At 46.6% G+C, this 18,561-nt stretch overlaps 1 protein-coding gene across 1 annotated transcript in view; it reads left to right on the plus strand.

Annotated features, from left to right (window-relative positions):
- LOC146341983 (cathepsin D-like) overlaps window positions 1–18,561 on the plus strand; it is a 36,517-nt gene that overhangs the window by 1,239 nt on the left and 16,717 nt on the right. The window contains exons 2-5 of the mRNA XM_084807757.1: window positions 6,054–6,204; window positions 8,879–9,002; window positions 12,469–12,587; window positions 16,095–16,294. Of these exons, the coding sequence (XP_084663883.1) occupies window positions 6,054–6,204; window positions 8,879–9,002; window positions 12,469–12,587; window positions 16,095–16,294 (594 nt within the window). The remainder of the gene's footprint in view (window positions 1–6,053; window positions 6,205–8,878; window positions 9,003–12,468; window positions 12,588–16,094; window positions 16,295–18,561) is intronic.

Below are 18,561 nucleotides of genomic sequence, written 5' to 3' on the forward strand. Positions count from 1 at the left end.
AGCAGTGGTGAGGGTCAGGCAAAGAAAGAGTTCTCTGGAAGCAAAGCTCAGATGAAGTGATAACCACAAACAAAGGTGCGCTGAAGGTAGAGGCAGCTCTTGGAGGCAGCTAAGACTTTAACAGCTGTGTGACACACAGGCAAACATTCAACAGATTCCCCTCTGCTCCAGCTTGGAAAAGTGTTGCTTGTTGAACTTGTACCTGCCAAACAGCTGTTTAGAAATCCAGGTGGTGTGCTGGGAAAATGGGTCAGTATTTTAGCTGCCCAGGAAATATATTTTAATGGGTGGCCATACACATTTAATCCATTAGTCACTCAACCACAATCCTAGCTGGATATCTGGGATTTTGGGCAGTGTGGGAGAGAATAGAGTTAGTGCAGGCCTTCCCATGAGGGGGGAGGGGGTGGGGGGTGGGAGAGCAGAACACACTGTAGTTCGTGGTGAAGGCACACTTGCCCCCCTGTTGGATAAAAAGTCCTTGCTTTCGGTTTAGAAGAAAAGAATGCCAGGCAGGCAGCAGTGGATCCAACACTATTTTATTGAACGTTTTGCAAAACGGGTGCAGAGCAGTCTGGACCCCGAGACACGTGTGCAAAAGCCCTTTATATCATATCGCTTCTATTATTCTTACCAGTAACCAATGAAACAGTTAGTACATCGGCTCGCTAAGTTAATATCCAATAAACAGTCACTATCAGCTTACCAAGCTGTTAGTCATGAGCGCGTCAGTATGATTCCCTTTTTGCTCCGCCTATATTTTCCCGCCACTCGGGCTCTTACGTAACTTGAGACGCCAACGGTTATGGAGTCTCTTTTTTTTCTAACACCCCCCCCCCCGAGTTTGCAAACCTTCAGGGCCAGCTGTACTGTTATACAAAGTGAGGTGGTGGTCTCAGGCAGCAGATGCTGGGGGGAGGGCAGAGGCAGAGGGAATTTGGAGGACAGAGCTATGTGCCCCCTATGGTAGCCTGCTCCCCCCAGGTGCAGTGGAGGATGCTGGGCAATTGCCAGGACTGAAGTAAGATTCAAACGCCAGTCAAGTTGGCTTCTGTACATGGAATTTGGTGTGTGCGTGCGCGCATATGCGCCATGCTGTCCTTTGCCTCAGGCAACAAAATGTCTTGGGCTGGGCCTTCAAACCCTGGACTGGAGCAAATAAATTCCGAGAATGGGGGCTAGAGGGCTAAGAAAGGCTGCGGTGTGGGGGAGTGCTTCAAAATGGAGGATTCCTACCACTTATCAGTTAGATGGCATTGTTCAGCTATTCTGTCTTTTTCTCAACGGATTTTCTGGATTAAGAAAAAAGATGGAAGAAGCAAGCGGGAAACAAAAGAAGGTTATGAGTGAAAAATATTGGTGTCTCTCCCCCTCCCCCCGCATTAAATTCTGTGAATGATGTGATAAAAGCCTCATCTGGAAGGACCCTGAGACATCTGGATTATTTGGGAAAGGAATAGGATTTAATAGTTTAGAAGAGAAGGCATTTAGATATCAGGGGCTGGATCCAGATTTACGCTGGGTCAACTGCGCTGGTGGAAGTGGACTTTTCCGCCCCCTCCTTGCCACGGCAGCCCTTCCAACCCCCTGAAAACATTACACAGAGTATCAGGAGATTCTGCTGAATGGGCTTAGCTGTGGTGTGGAGGGAAGGGGGATTTCCAAAAATATGTCAGAGGGACCTTCTGCAAGTGCAGCATTTCCTCTTGTGGAAGGCAGATCCTGGATCCCGCCCCAGATCCCTAAAGAAATTTGGGCGGAGACAAAGGGGTGGGGGGTGGGGTGTCTACCATTTTTGATACTCCAGTGGTTTGTTATGCAGAAATCAGCATTCTGGAGACAAAGAATTTAATGCATTCCAGATACTATATTACAACTTTAAACTGGTTTCAAACCGGTTTATCTAAAGGGATCCTGCAGTTTCATGAGGGTACTGAGAATTCTTTGCTAGAGACCCCTGTCCCCTGCTGAAGTGGCCCCTCTTCCTAGAGCTACAATTTCCAGAATTCCTGTATTTGGTAGCCGTAATCACTAAAAACAGGTTTAAAACCAGTTTAAACTAAAGTTGTAATGTAGATTGTCCCTTGGTCAGTTTGATGTATTTTTTTTGAAGGAACCTATGCATTTCAGTTATTGTTTTTAGTATGTTCCCTTTTCATGGCAGCTAAACATGATCTGCTAATTGCTAGAGATCAATCTGCTGTTATAGGGACTGCTAAAGGGGATGATCCAAAAACTTGGTCATCCTTGCTTAGGGATGCTCCTGGGTTCTTTAGGGAGGAAGTGGTATCTACTCAGCAAGACAGCAGTTTTACACTGGAGACCAGGAGTACAGGTAGAGTTATAGAGTTGCCATTATTTTTTTCCTGATGCGTGTCCCGAACCTAATAAATTATTATCATTATCATTATTATTCCAAAAGTACCCAGAGCATGATCATGTCTGTGTGACTGGCAGAAATTGAGAGATATGTTCCTGTCTCATCTGTTGAATATCTGCCTGTCCTCTAGCTATTTAAAAGCACAGATGCCCTGCTGAAGTGGAACAAATAAACACCTGATACCCAAAACTCTGTCAGGGCACACTGTGTCTCTAAGACAGGCATAGGCAGACCCTAGAATCATCATCAGGATCTAAATAGTAGATTTCCTTGTGATTTTCAGCAAGGGGTTCTGATTCCCAATTGTCTAACAACAGCAACAACTAACGGTGCAATCCTATGCATATTTAGACAGGAAAATGTTCTACAGAGTTGTAGACTTTTTTCTGTCTAAACATGCATAGGATTGTGCCCTAAAGCGCTCCCCCCCCCCAAATTGGTTACTAGAAGAAGGCTTGGGGAAAACCAGGAGTGGATTTTTGTGCAAAAGGACTTGCGAACTTGGTTCTGCTACTGATCACAAATTCCTGGGCTGAGCATGTGCTCAGAGGCACCCTGTCCCTTCATTCTTAATGTATATCCACCTATCTGACCTGGCTCCAGTTGGTAGATCTCGGTGTTCCGGTCAAAAACAAAGCTGACCCCACAAGCCTGATGGTCTAAGACAGGGGTGGGGAATCTTTTTCTGTGAAGTGCAATGGACTGCCATGGCAGGGGGGGTCAATTGGTGGCCCCCACACGGGTATTAACTTGATTGATTGTATTGTAGGTTGTTAATTATAAATACCATAAATCAGTGATGGGCAACCTGGTGTCCTCCAGAGGTTTTGGACTACAGCTCCCATAGTCCATGGCCTATGCTGGCTGGGGCTTATGGGAGCTGTAGTCCAAAACATTTGGATGGCACCAGGTTGCCTATCCCTGCCATAAATAAATTCAAATATTGTGATGCCAAGGAAGCAAGTGCAGTGGTGTTGCCCTCTCTTGAAGCTCTGGTTATTCAAGTTGGGAAGCGCTAACACAGCCTTCCTCCGCCTGGAATAGCCTTGCTGGCTGGGAAGGAAGGGGGTTGCAGTTCAGCACATCTGGAGGCCACAAGGTTGGAGAAAGATGGACTAACAGGAATAATACTATAGGTATACTACTATCTGTAGAGAAGGAGGCTGGTGAAGATACAGGCCTGCTCCTTCTGTCAGGGAACGTCTCCTCCGGAACAGGAAAGGCAGCTGGGGGAGGGTTTGGTGCTGCTGCTGGCTACTGGAAGGTGCTGAGAGCCGGAGCAGCTTCTGCACCAGGGCCCAACCAGCCACATGCCCTCCCGCTGGCTCTTCCCTTGTGGGCATGGAGCTTCCTGGAAATGCCCAGGGACCAGATGAAATTAAAGCAGGAGTCCACATTTGGTCCTCTGGCTGGAGGGTTCCCCACCAAGACTATAAGAGAATTTGAGCAGCAAGGTCCAGAGATCTTGGGTGCTTTAGGAGAGCAGTGTGGCATCAACATAGGTGCGCTGCCAAGCTACCGTGGGGTCATATGGGAGCATAGGACAGGAAGCAACTTGGCACTGTGTGTCAGCATTATCCAAGAGATAACATCTGCCCAGTTCTTCTGGGGGGATCCCGTTTCCTAGGCAGAAACACCTCGCCACCCTCCAGGTCAAGCTGATCTTCCTCCCAGACATGCCTATGCAAAAGAAGACTTTGGAGGGTTGGTCCCTCCCTCCTGGAAAGAGGCACAGTGTCTTGTCTAAGGAGTGCCAGCTCCACTTGCAACCTTGAGTGCCTGGTACGTGCTCTGAACTGGCACGGAGCCGCATGACGTACCTGTAATTATCTTGCTTGCCCAACCCTGCTGCCTACAGCTGGGTGATGCCCAGGTATCGGTGTGTTAATTATAAGGCTCCTTTAACAAGTGTTGCATGTGTGCACGTGTTTTTTTTCTTTTGGGTTAATATATTCCCATGTGGATGTGTGGGAGGTAGAAGGGTGTTGGATCAACAGAGCCAATACTCAGGACGCCAAGCAGAGTAAAGCCCAAGTGCTATGCAGACTGGGAAAGGATTGTAGGTGAAGCATGGCGGACATGGGACTCCCATCCCTACAATTCCTACTCAGAAAGCAACAAACTCTTGTCCACTTGGTAGGAGGGATGTGAAGTTGTTGTTGTTGTAATACTTGGCTTCTGGTCAAACAACTTGATCAGCAGACATTAGCAGGTGACAACGTTTAGCCCCATGCCCTGACAATCTTCAGCTGCTAGTTTTGCACAGGTTGAGCAACTGTTAAGGGCACAGGAGCAGATTAGTTGGCAACCCTGCTCAGGTTGGCTAAATTGTGGCTGGCCGGCAACTTCCTGTCTGCTCCTGGATCCAACACAAACTCCTCATCTTCCCTCTGCTCTTATATTGTCCACGACCATCCAGCTCCATTGCTGTCAACCATGTGGTGACCTCCTGCTGTCTCCAATGACTCTGCTTTTCTCCTTTGCTGCCCTTTATGCCTGGAATTGCCTTCTAGGACACCCATGTAATGCAACCTCTCTTATTTCCTTCAAATCCCTCCTCAAAACCCATATTTTCTATTAAGCCTTTGGCATCACCTGGTGTTCAAATTATGGGGGGAAAGGTGTGTGTGTATGTGTGTAGTTAATGAAATCCAGGGCCAGCCCTACCATTAGGCAGAGTAAGATGAGTGCTTCAGACAGCAGATGCTGAGGAGTGTTGGAGGATAGAACTTTCTGTGCCAGACTGCCTGCCCTGTGCCCCCTAAGCTAGTCTGCCCTCATGTGCAGTGGAGGATGTTATTGCATCATCAGTGTTGAAGGAAGATTCAACTGATTAGCTTCTGTACATGCAGTTGGGGTGGGGTGGAGGATGCCATCTTGTCCTTCATCTCAGGGAGCAAAATGGGCTGGCCTGATGAAATCCACAAATCTCCAGCCCCCAACACCTGACTCCTCCAAATTTTAGCCAAATCATGCTCCCCATTGCCTTCTAAAAACAACAGCTGGCACAAAAAGTGAAGGGGCCATGGCTCCTGTGACTCAGCCCCATAATTTGAGCACTAGCTTAACCCTTTAGGACCCATCCCTCACTGAAACTGAGCCTGACACAATCCTATACATGTTTAGACAGAAAAAAGTCCTACAAGTCTCCCAGCATTCCCCAGCCAGCTATGCTGGCTGGGGAATGCTGGGAGCTGTAGGACTTTTTCTGTTTAAACATGGATACATTGTGCCCTAAGTGTGTGTAACTGAAATAGATACATATTCTTCCCTTGCCACCATTTTTACTTCCCCTCTATTTTCAGTAGGAAGCCCCTTGGGGCAGGGACCTGTGTCCCTAGACCAGACGTGCACAACCTGTGGTCCAGAGGGGGGGCAAGATCTATTGTACGGTCCCCAAGACTCCCCCGCTTCTACCAAATTCCCCCCTGCCCCCATGGCAGTGGGAAGCAATCCTCCTGATTGTGGCTGCTTTTGTGGGGAGAGGCTTTAGCCTCGCCCTCCCTCACCAACCCCAAAGCAGCCTTCCCCCGCACATGTGTGTGTGCGAGCTGGATGCAGCCCTCAGGACCAAAAAGGTTGTACACCCTCTGATGATGCTGACTGATGGGGGTGTCTCCATACTGCTTTCCTTTTAATGCTTCATCTCCTCCTATTTTTCTCTCCCGGACAGGATCCCCCTGCAGAAGTTCCCATCAGTCCGGAACCGGTTTGGCCGGTCCGGCCTCCCCATTGCTGAGATGTTAAGGCGAGGAGGCCTCAGGGCTGGGAAGCCCCCAGCCACAACTTACGTCACCCACCAACGCCTCCACAACTACATGGATGTATGTGCCAGCTCCCCTTCCTTAGCACAGGGGCAGAAAGACTTCAGGCTTGCGGGTTCTACTTTGTGTTTTTGCTAGAATTCCCAAGATCCATCTGCCTGGTGCAAAAGACATGCAGTGAGAATAGATTTCAGTTTGATCTGGCCTGAGCTCACAGTCCTTGCACACACAATATCTGCTCCCGGTTACTGCAAGTTTTTTGGTTTTGTTTCAGCAGTGTAATTTAGAGTGGGGAGGGCAGTGCTGTAGTGGAACCAGGGCTCACGGGGTGGACCTTCTGATTAGCAGTAATGATGACATCATCTGCCACCCCCTTGGGGCTTCCCCATTCCCTCTGAGCTTACCTCACAGTAGGTGGGGATAAATGAATTTTCCCAGCAACACAATATTGCTCCTTGTTGTAATGTAAGATATTTTGTGGTGGCCTGGTCTTGAATGGGCAATAAAGACCCACGAGCTCTCCCAAGGACCTGCTCCTGCTGGACATGAGAACTGCTAGAACTGGTTTGTTGATACGGATCAAGACAGCTGCCTGTAATTTTGGGATCCCCCTCAGGACATGGCTATGGGGACTGTTATGAAGAGTGCCTGCACTCTTGCATGTTCCACTATACCACCAGGCTACTCAGGGCGGCGGGGGTGTTTTGTTGCTGCTTTTGTTACAGCATTAGACAGAAATCCTTCCCAGTCTACTTCAAATTACCTGGAAACGAAGAGGAGTTCCTGTTCTTCTGCCTACCCCTGTGTTAGAGACAGGACATAAGCGAGGACTGACAGTAGGGCAGTGGAGGCCGGTGGCTCCAATTTCAGTGGGGCTCTGCATCCATCCCGGGTTTTAGTCAGAACCAGCCAGAACTCTAAAGGAGCTATCCAAGGTACTGAACCCTACCCCCAAATAGGTTCAGTACTTAGACAGCTCCTTTGGAGCTCTGGTTGGTTCTGACTAAAACCCAGAATGGAATTACAGTCCCATCGAAATCAGGGCCACCAGACTCCACTGGTCTAGAGTGGTAGCTGGGTTCTCTAGGAAAGTGTGTTCGATTAGAACTGCTGCTGGAGTTAAGAAACCATATGGTCTTAGAAGAGTTAGAGAACATCAGAAGCAGCCTTATACCGAGCATTGCCAGATCCAGGTTTCGGAGGCCCCTTGGGCAAGGCCCCCTCAGTGGGCCCCCTCCCTCAGTGAGTCCACTTTCTCACTGCCATTATCACCAGCTGCCACTGCTCCTCCTCTTTCTCATTATTGCTTCCACTTGCTTGCTTGGCAGGCAGAAAGCCAACAGGTAAAGAGGCTGTGGCATCTGCTGCTCTTCCTTCTTGCCACCACCATTGTCTGGGCCGAGTGAGAGGCAGGTGAACAAGCAGGTTGTAATGTTGAAGAGGAGAAGCAACTCCAGGGGGCTCTGGTCAGGGGATCGGTGTTGTGGGCGGTTTGTTAACCACGGCAACAACCCACCTGGCACCATATTTGTATTTCACGATAAGCCACAGTGACCACCTGCTGTGGCTTGGATATTCACAATGGCTGCCGGCATGCCCTGTAACTCACCATGGTTTAAATAAGCCATGGTGGGCTGTAGCAATCGTGTGAACTGGGCCACACGAGTCAGAATATTGGTCCACCTAGCTCAGTAATATACTGACTGGCAGCAGCTCCTCAGGGTTTCAGGCAGGAGGCTTTCCAGTCCTAACCTGGACTGGTTGAACCTGGGACCATCTGCAAGCAAAGTCTGCCTGCAGCTACCGAGCTACGGCTCTTCTTTGTGATGGGCATAGGGTTACAACCACAGGCAATTCTTCATTAGGAAAAGGATCTAATGGTGTCTGGACATGAGCCGTTGTCAGGTGCCCAGCCATGCCTACTCTTGACACCAGCCCTGGGAATACCGCAGCTCTAATCAAATGATCAGAGCAAGAAATTAAGCACAATGGACGTTGTTCCTTGTTTAGATTACATCTTTAAAAGATTAGACAAATACATGGAGGATAGGTTTGTCAGTAGCTAATGGCCGTGAGTGTAAATTTAAATGGAACCTTTATGTTTACTGGCAGTATGTCTTTGAATATTGGCTGCATTGGAAAACAAACAACAACAGAGAATCCCATCAGCTTCATCGTGCCACATTTGAAGATGATCAGAGGCAACTGTTGAAAACCGTTGGACTAGATGGCCCTTTGATCTGACCTAGCAAGGCAGGTCTTGATGTTCTTGCAAGTGGGACTTGAACAAAATGGGGCAGTGTGGCATGATCTTGTTCACAATATCAGTCAGCATTCCCCTCCCTGCCAGTATACTGTTCCTCCCACCAACAGGCTGTCAATATTCCGTACCACTGAGCATACTCAATCCTCATTTGGCTGTTTTGGGTCCCACCCCCTTTAAATTTCTTTTCTAAAGGTTTTTTTTTTTTTGTACTTTTGCAAATGCTTTGCCCCCACTCACCCCCACGGCTGCTGATATTTCCATCTTGGGTGTTGATGGTGCAGTTTTCGCTACATAATATCCGGCACTCTGAGAATTAGTTTGCTGTCAATACAAGTTAGATAAGTTAGATAAGATAGGATGGATAGATAGGATGGATGTTCAGATAGACAGGCGATGATGTAAGTTAAAGCTGCTATGGAATTTTGCACTGACCATTCTCTTTCCCTCCCCTTCCCCACCCCACCCCAGGCGCAGTACTATGGGGAGGTCTGCATTGGAACCCCCAAACAGTGCTTCAATGTTGTCTTCGATACTGGCTCGTCCAATCTGTGGGTGCCCTCCTCCAAATGTTGCCTGTTGCACCTGGCATGCTGTAAGACCCATATTCCTCAATTCATGTTTGGGGAACTGGGTAGCAGTAATGGCCTAGAGCAGGGGTGGGCGATGATGGGATTATTTGGTAATGATGCCTCCTGTTAGAAAGACAGTTAGCAGAGAAAAACAAAAAAGGCAAAACAGAATGAGCAGAACCAAAAAAGGCAAAACAGAACCAGTCCCACATGCACCCAGGCTATAAAAGGAGACCATACCCTTCTTTGGTGAAAAAAAGGTAAAATAGTTTTACTCACAAGTGTTTTGTTATACAGGCAGGAGCGAGAGAGCAAACACAAGTACTCCCAGCAATGGAGCGGGGGGGGGGGATGGTAGGGGAGGAGCAAAAGAAAGAAATCACAGGAAACCATATTGTAGGCTATAGGCTAGTTGTGGTCTAAATTCCCATGTGTTAACTAACTGCAAAATTGCCCCCTTCCAGTAAGTTGCAGATGAGGTTGCAGTATTCCCAAGAGGCAGAAAGTAGGCCTCCAGATGTTCTGGACTTCACTTCCCAGAAACCCCAGCCAGTGGGGCCAATGATCAGGAATACTGGAAGTTGAAGTCCAAAACATCCTGGGATCTATTTTCTGCCTACTCCTAGCCTAGAATACTACTATAGTTGTTTCTAGTTGCTTTCATGGCTTCATTTGCTTTGTTTTCAGTGGAGGTGGGTAACTGCAGCCCTAATTTCATGTGGCCCTCAGCCTGAGTTCAAAAGCCTTCAGCCTAATATCAGAAGCCCTCTGCAGGCAATCAGTTCAGACAAGAACAATCTGCCCCTTCCCTTGCAGCCTGCTGTTGGGGGGCAGGGGGAGAGAGAAGGGGGTGACAGAAAGAGAGAGAAAAGGGAGTGGCAGAAAGAAAGAAGAGAAAGGGGATGACTCATCCACTTTTGGCTCTGGCCCAGCTCTCTGCTGGCTTTGGCCCCGCCCACAACTAACACACAGCCCCAACAGGTTACCCCCAAGGAAATGTGACCCTCGACAGAAAAAAGATTGTCCATCATGGTTTACAAGAAGCAGCATGGAGCCTTGATTAGAACAACCTACCCCAATCTGGCACTTTCCAGATGTGTTGGACTACAACTCCAAGCATCCCCAGCCAGTAGTCCAACACATTTGGAGGGTGCCAGGTTGGGGAGTACTGGACTGGGGAGACCCAGATTTGAGCCTTACCACATCTCTTTTAAGGAGACAAAGTAATGGAAGAGAATCTTGGAGGGTGGGGGTGCTTCCCTCCTGGGACATTAGGCAAGCGATTTTCATTTGGTCCACAGGGGAGTGTTTTAACCCCCTCGTCCCTGTGCACTGTGGTCCCAATCCTGATTTCCCTCCCCATTATATGGCTGCTATTTAAACTTTTAAAAAGGAAGCACATTAATTGCATTCATGAATTGCATTCATGTAATTAATGTACTGTGTATTTTGGCCCATTATGTGAGCCTTTCTACACAAGGCTGTTAATCGTTGTATCTACTTCTGGTTTTGTCGCAGAACTGAACTCAACACAAAGAGCTTTTCCTTTCCTGCTTTTCAGGTACATAATCTCTAGATAACACTGTGCTACAGAGGAATAGCGCAAATACACAAGTAGTTCTTTCGCTTTCAAAAATAATACCCAATTTTTCCTGCTTTAAAAACACCTGGGAAAGTCCTCTTAAAAAACAGAAGCAAAAGTAGAGGATAAAGACATCGTCTAAAGAAACAACCATAAACAACCCTGAGTAAGGAATCACATGCACACAATAAATGCCTCATGTAGAAAAGCTATGTTTGTATACATGTATTTAAATATCTTTATCCCACCTTTCAATCAGATGACGCTCACAGCAGCTAACAACATCAATTAATAAAGCAATCATAAAATAATTTAAACAGTAATAAAATGCAACCAAGCACTAAAATAAGACCAAGGAAGGTATAAGATTTAATTGCAGCTTTTCTCAATCTTATTTTGATGTCCCTCCCCACAAAGCCCCTCCCCCCAGTCTCTCATCTGACCATTGAGCACCTGATGTTTACTGTGGCTGCTACCCCTGCCACTCCTGGCTGCCATGTTGTTTTATGTTGACAGAATAGTACATTTAGCTGGGATGAAGTGACACGGCCTTTTCAGTTGTGGCACCCCATTTGTAGAATTCCCTCCCAGGGAAGACTGAATTGGTCCCCTCATTGATGATTTTTAGGCAGGTGGTTAAGATGTTTTTGTTCATGCTTTTCATCCCTGCCAGCTATGGATTTGTTTTGTTAGTTCATTTTAATTGCACTCTGGTTTTATTGGCTGATTAATTGTTCTTTTTAATCTTGTCAACCACCTTGGGGGCTGTTTTGAGGGCTGAAATGAGGAAGGACCTTCTAATGAAACCAACTATAAGGTTTATCAGAGCACTTGTGCCTCAGGAACAGGACTGGCAGAGGGAGGGAGCAGATCCTTGTCATTCTCTTCTGGCAATATTTAAAAATGTGATTTGTACAAGGAAGTTAGAAATGTGTACTGCCCTCGCAGCCTTGTACTGAAGAGTGGTTTACAAATTCACTGAGGGCACAATCCTATGCATGTTTAGACAGAAAAAAAGTCCTACAGCTCCCAGCCATGCATAGGATTGTGCCTTAAATAACTAAATGTGAAGCACTATGAAAGATCAGCAACCGAAGTCCCCTGGACCAAATCCAGCCCCCAAGGAGAGTTGCAACCGACCCCCACTTGTCAACCTAGAGGCATAGGAGATGTGGAGAAAGTGGCTCTGCTCCTTGGCTCAACAAAATTAGCATTTTGGCCATTTTAGGGAGCGTTATGGGGCTAGCCTACTGCTCTTCACCGTTGTCTCAAAATGGTGGCCCAGGAAAAAAAGAATCGTGCTGACCAGGGCTCTAGAGCTGCCTTCTCTCACCTGCTGCTCTCCAGATGTTTTGGATGACAATGCCCAGCATTCCTGACCATTAGCCATACTTTCTGGGGCTGATGGGAGTTGAAGTCCAAAACATCTGGAAGGCACCAGGTTGGAGAAGGGTGCTCTACAGCTTTTAGGGCAGGAGTGGGGAATGTATGGCTGGTGGACTGCAACTCCCATAATCCCCAGCCAGCATAGCCAATAGTGATGGATGATGGGAGTTACAGTCCAACAACATCTGGAGGGCCACACACTCCACCCTTGCTTTAGGGAGAAGTAAAAAAAAAATGACATTCTTATTTTTTATTATTATTATTAATGCTAATAATAAATAATAAAACCAATGATGATTATTATAAAATTATTATTATATTATTTATAAATGATCTGAAGAAAAGATCATACAATTGTCAAATGGTGTCAGGGCATCTATCACCTGTAAGGCAATTGTGATAGATTGCTGTTGAGGGAGGAATGAGCTTTGATAAAGAAATTGGATGGTGAGCTCCGGTGGCATTAGAGTGGAAACCACCCCCATGGCCATACACAAGACTGCTGCGTTTTCTCTCCCCAGGGGTTCACAGCCACTACCGGGCCTTGTTTTCCCACACCCACAAGGCTGATGACGCCAAATTTACAATTCACTACGGAAGCGGCAGCCTCAAAGGATTCCTGAGCCAGGACATCCTTACGGTGAGTACAGGGGGCTCTCCCAGATGCCTGGGTTCTCTGGGAGGGGGATGAGTTTGATCAGTCAGAGCTGTGGTAGGAAGGTGGCTTCACCAGTTCACCCCCCTTCCAAAGGATCAAACAAGGGAAAAATCCAGGGTCTTATTTGAACCAGTGTCGGCTCCAGGTTTGGGACAGTTCTTGGGCAAGACACGCTGAATGGGCCCCCTTCCACAGTGAGGTGACCTTTTCACCACTAGTGTCACCAGCTGCTCTTGCTCCTCAGCCTCTTTCTCACCTTTGCTCCCACTTGCTTGCTTGACAGGCAGAGAGCCTGGGAGCAATCTGGCTTGGCATCTGCTGCTCCTCCTCCTCACCACCACCGTTGCCTGGGCCAGAGCGAGAGGCAGGTGAACAAGCAGGCTGCAGTGGTGAAGAGGAGGAGCATCTCCAGCGGGGTCTTGTCTGTGGGCCCCTGCTAGGGTGCAAGCCCTTGTCAAGTGCCCGATCATGCTTACCTGTGATGCCGGCCCTGGAACCAGTGTTCCATATAATTTGACCTAAGAACTGGCTTTCATTGTCAGGTCTCAGCCCTGGAAGAGGTAATCAGGGGAGAAAAAGCCACCAAGCATGTGCAGAGTGCCTTTTTCTCATGTGAGATAAGCAGTCTCAGCCCACAAGTTCGCACAACCTGAATATGGCTTCTAAATGAGAAATGCTGATGTCGAGGCCAGGCGCGAACTCCAACAGTCCTCTTTTTGTAAAACACTGAAAACTATGGCCCTGGAATTGTCAAGGATCTAATTAGTTAAAATATATCATTTTACTTAATGCTGCATTTACCTACACTCCAATGACTGACCTTATTTTACCAGGATCAGTATCTGTTTTCTGGTTCTTGTGTGTTCCTGGTAGATCTCACTGCATCTATATTTGCTTTTGGGAATGACTTAAAAAAAAAAAAGCATACACAAACAGTAAAATCAATATGCATCACCAAAAAAAGAGAAAATACAGCGTTAAAAAATCGAGGACACAGATTTGCATAAAATGTACATATGCTAATATATAGCTGTAGTTGCAAATCTGGAAATAATTACTGTAACTGAAATAGCAGTGCATCACACCAAAGCAAGGGAAGACTGACTAGGTAACTTTTGCGCTTGCTCAGTCTGCTTTCCAGACCCAAACCGGGCAACTTCAGTGACCTTTCCTCTCTCTTCTTATGGGTCTTTATCGTTAAACCAGACTTGGGGTGCTTCCAGATGAGGTGTTTAGTGTGTAATTGCCCTGCTTCAAACGCAGAATTTTATGGTGGGCCCAATCAAGACCGACTTCCATTTGTAACCCTCCCACGTTTTCCCATTGCTTCTTCCGTCTTTTTTCTTTCCCCTAAAAGATAGAAAAACAGAATAGCTGTACTGTGCCTTTGGACTGGCAGCGCTGGGAGCTGTCCATCTGGAAGCACCGTTAGACTGGACAGTCCTTCAAATACAGGACACTGTCAAACAAAGGCCTATCCTCTGACAGCCCTTTAAATAGAGCACTGCCCTCTGCAAAGTAGGAGACATGGCTGCCATTAGTCAGATACACTAGCTTTCCTTCTAGCAAAGTCACCATTAACTCTTCTGGTCAGTATGCTAACACACCCAGCTTCGGAAGCAAGCACATGCGAGCCTATCCCGCAGCAAAGACAGCTACAGTTAGGACTGGCAATATGATGCAGAGCAGGCCGAGGCGAATTTTGAGGAGGGGGGATCTGTAATACCGTGGTGCGTCCGAGCAATCCTTTTAAGTAAGAATAAGGTGTTAAAAGTACACAGGAGTGTCACTATTTTCATCTGCAGAGGGTATGCATGAATTGGAGCTTTATGAGCAGGTGCGTGTTTTGTAATCCCCTAAATAATTGTGGGGGTGACTTTAAAACAAGGTTGGGGAACGTGTGGGTCTCCAATGGTGCTGGACTGCAGCTCCCATCATCCCTTGCCATTGGCTATGCTGGCTAGGGCTGATGGGAGTTGCAGTCCAACAGCCTCTGGAGAGCCACACGTTCCCTCCCCTGGCTGTAAGTTATCTCACTCTACTTCAGTATCCTCAGGAAGGCGTCGCGACTGAAGTTTGGGCAACATGCAAGCTTATTTAAATGCAACCAATGGATTAAAAGCTAGATGACTGATCAGCTAAAAATCTTTTTAAGTGCTAGCAGAGAACCATAATTAAAATTATACTGACTGTCACTGCGATTATTACTTTGGATACAGCATCATCTGTGGATGTGGAGCTTCGCAAGGTTACATAAGCGAAAATGTAGTTCTCTGACCTGTGAAACTAGCAATCAACATGGAAGGGAGGGAAGAAAAAGAAAAGGAAAAGATGGCAGCAAGGAAATCAGAGGAAGAATATGCCTGACCACAGTTCCATATACTTAGGCCTCGTTACAGAAGGGGGCAAGGGTTTAGGGCAACCTTCCCCAATCTGGTACCCTCCAGATGTATTTGTGGTGATGGAGGTTGTCATCTACAACATCTTGAGGGCACTGGTTTGGGGAAGGCTGGTTTTTGGGATTTGGAGGTCAGTTCAGAGTTAGAGGATTAGGAGGAAGGGTTTCTAGATCAGAGAGTGGTCTTTCAAGATAGAAGCGGGGTTCAAGCTTTTGCTTCTGCTTTTAAACAAACCACAGTTCCCTGTGATGTCTGAATTTAGGGGACTGGGATTTGTTTTAAACATTGTTTCAGAACAAGCCGGGCTCTGAAATCACAGTTTGGTCCAGGTTTTTTGTCACTAACAATTGCTGAAACAAACCATGGCCTCTGATCTCTGAGATGGGAGAAGGGAGCACACAACCCTGAAGCTCACTGTGGCTCATTCACATCATGGGGAACCATTATTATCAATAATAATAATAATAATAATAATAATAATAATAATAATATTTATGAGTCGCCTTTCAGTCCAAATAGTGCTTCCCAGGAGACTTAGAATTAAAACGTGCAACAATTTAAAAACATTACAAAAAATAAGTCTTTAAAAACAATTTAAAATAGCACCAACAACAGAAATTGAGAGCAGGAGAGAATCTTAAAAACAGAGTGCAGAGTGAAGAGATTTAAAATACTAAAAAGCCAAATGGAATAAGGAAATTTTTACAGCCCACCTAAAACTGAACAAAGAAGGGGCCAGCCTTCCCCTTCCTTTTCACCATCGTTTCCTGTTAAGTTCTGAACTGGGCCAGATTTGTTGTCCTAGAAACTGTTTTGGACTACATCTCCCATCATCCCTGACCATTGGCCATGCTGGCTCAGGTCGGCGGGAGTTGTAAACCAAAACATCTGGAAGGCGCCAGGTTCAGGAAGACTAAGAGTTGAAGGGAGAAAGAGAGATGCTCCTATGCGTCAGGTATTCCGGGACAGTAGAGGAGAGAGTGCGAAATCCCTCCCTGCAAGGTTAGGAATCACTGTGGACATCAGGTTTTCTAGGAGAGGTATGGGGTTCTAGTGGATAGAACAGGATGTTTATATTCTCTCTCCTTAGATTGGCAACATGAGTGTTCAGAACCAGACATTTGCTGAGGCTACGGATATGCCAGGACTGGTTTTCGTCGCTGCAAAGTTTGATGGGATCATGGGGCTGGGTTATCCCAGCATCTCGGTGAACAACGTCACGCCGCCCTTCGATAACATGATGAGGGAGAAGCTCCTTAAGGAGAATGTCTTCTCATTTCATCTCTGCAAGTATGAACCTACTTATTACATCATTGTCCAATCCCAACCTTATTTATTACCTGGTTTATTTTTTCCATTTACATCCTGCCTTTTCCTCCAAGGAGCCGAAGGTGGCTTATATGATCCTCGTCCTCTTCATTTTATCCTCACAACAACCCTGTGAGGTAGGTTAGGCTGAGAGCCAGTGACTGTCCCAAAGTCACCCAGTGAGCTCTATGGCCAAGTGGGGACTAGAACCCACGTCTCCCCATTCCCAGTCGAACACTCTAACCACTGTACCATGCTGGCTCTCTTATCCCTTCCCAAAGCCAGAAGTGTCCTGTCATTTGTCGTTTTTGTCAGCCAGGCTGCTAGGGTTGCTACTTCTGGAGCTGGCCACTGGAGTTGTCCCTTTAATAGCAGAGAGGTCTGCAACAATGAGCAGGGAATCATATTTAGCTCCATGCCACAAAAAGTGTTTTACCTGCTGATTTCTGGCAATGAAATGTCTCTTAAAGGGACAGAGAGAGGTTAAGCTAGTTGTTGCTTTTCCTGGCTGTTTTGCATGCTTCACTCTAATGCTCTTTCCTGCCACCACCACCCCCTTTAGGACAACCTGATGTAGGTAAAGCTGTACAGCAGGATGGGGAACCTGTTGTCCTCCACATTGTGTTGGACTATAACCCCCACCATCCCTGACCATTAGCCCTGCTAGCTGGTGCTCATGGGAGTTTGAGTCCAACAACATCTGGATGGCCACAGGTTCCCCACCCCTGCTGTACAGCTTTAGCGAAGGATTGCAAAAATGTTTCCGGATTCCTTTCCAGCCCTGGTGAGAACCTGTTGTCGATTTGTGCAGCTCTCTACTGCATGGGTAGCCGTGGGTAGTTTCTTTTTATGCAGCAATCTGGGCAGCCAGTTTTGTAATTGGCTTGATGTTCTTCTTCCCAGTGACTCACCCAGACTGGTTTAGAGTTTTGAAATGTCTCAGTGTATGTACACAGCACAATTAGGAGATATTTTCATAGAATCATAGACTAGTAGGGTTGGAAGGGGCCTATAAGAGCATCGAGTCCAACCCCCTGCTCAATGCAGGAATCTAAGTCAAAGCATGCCTGACAGATGGCTGTCCAGCCTCATCTTGAATGCCTCCAGCATGGGAGAGCCCACCACCTCCCTAGGGAATTGGTTCCATTGTCGTATTGCTCTAACAATCAGGACGTTTTTCCTGATGTTTAGCCGGAATCGGGCTTCCTGTAACTTGAGCCCATTATTCCGTGTCCTGCACTCTGGGATGATCAAGAAGAGATCCTGGCCTTCTTCTCTGTGACAACCTTTCAAGTTATTGAAGAGTGCTATCCTATCTCCCCTCAGTCTTCTCTTCTCAAAGCTAAACATGCCCAGTTCTTTCTGCCTCTCCTCATAGGGCTTTGTTTCCAGTCCCCTGATCATCTCCGTTGCCCTCCTCTGAACCCTCTCCATTTTGTCTGCATCCTGTTTGAAGTGTGGCACCCAGAACTGGACACAGTACTCCAGATGAGGCAAAACCAGTGCTAAGTAGAGGGGAACTAGTACTTGATGGGATTTGCAAGCTATATTTCTATTAATGCAGCCCAAAATAGCATTTGCCGTTTTTGCAGCCACATCACATTGTTGGCTCATATTCACCTTGTGATCGACAACAATTCCAAGATCCTTCTTGCTTGTAGTATTGTTGAGCCAAGTATCACCCATCTTGTAACTGTGCCTTTGGTTTCTTTTTCCTAGGTGCAGAACTTGGCATTTATCCCTGTTCAATTTCATTCTGTTGTTTTCTGCCCAGCGCTCCAGCCTATCAAGACCACTTTGAATTTTGTTTCTGTCTTCCAGGGTATACATACTATGTATGCCTTTTCTCCTAAAATATGAGGTTGTATGCAGTTTCCCCTAAAATGATCATTTGGGTACATATTTTCCCCTAAAGTGGATTTTTCTACTAATTTCCCCTAAAATACACATTTTGTGTGTGCAGTTTTTCCTAAAATGCATTTTTGTACTCATTTTTTTGAGCTGAGAACTATACTGCAAAATTCAGAGAAGTGTGCAGTCTAAAGGATAGCTATGTTCCAATCCTTTTTTTAATCTGGGAGGGAGATATTTTATTGCCAGGTAGAGTGAACCAAGTGTTGCCACATATATATTGTAAGGGGTTGACAATACTTCACCCATCTTCTGTGTATGTGTGGGATGCCGCTCTTCTCCATTAATTCTTCGCTGTTTCTGATCTTGGAATTGTTGTAGATCACAAGCTGAATATG

This window comes from Heloderma suspectum, chromosome 6, assembly GCF_057233095.1.
Source record: "Heloderma suspectum isolate Gila_16-S chromosome 6, 16-S_ref, whole genome shotgun sequence".
Lineage (NCBI taxonomy): Eukaryota > Metazoa > Chordata > Lepidosauria > Squamata > Helodermatidae > Heloderma > Heloderma suspectum.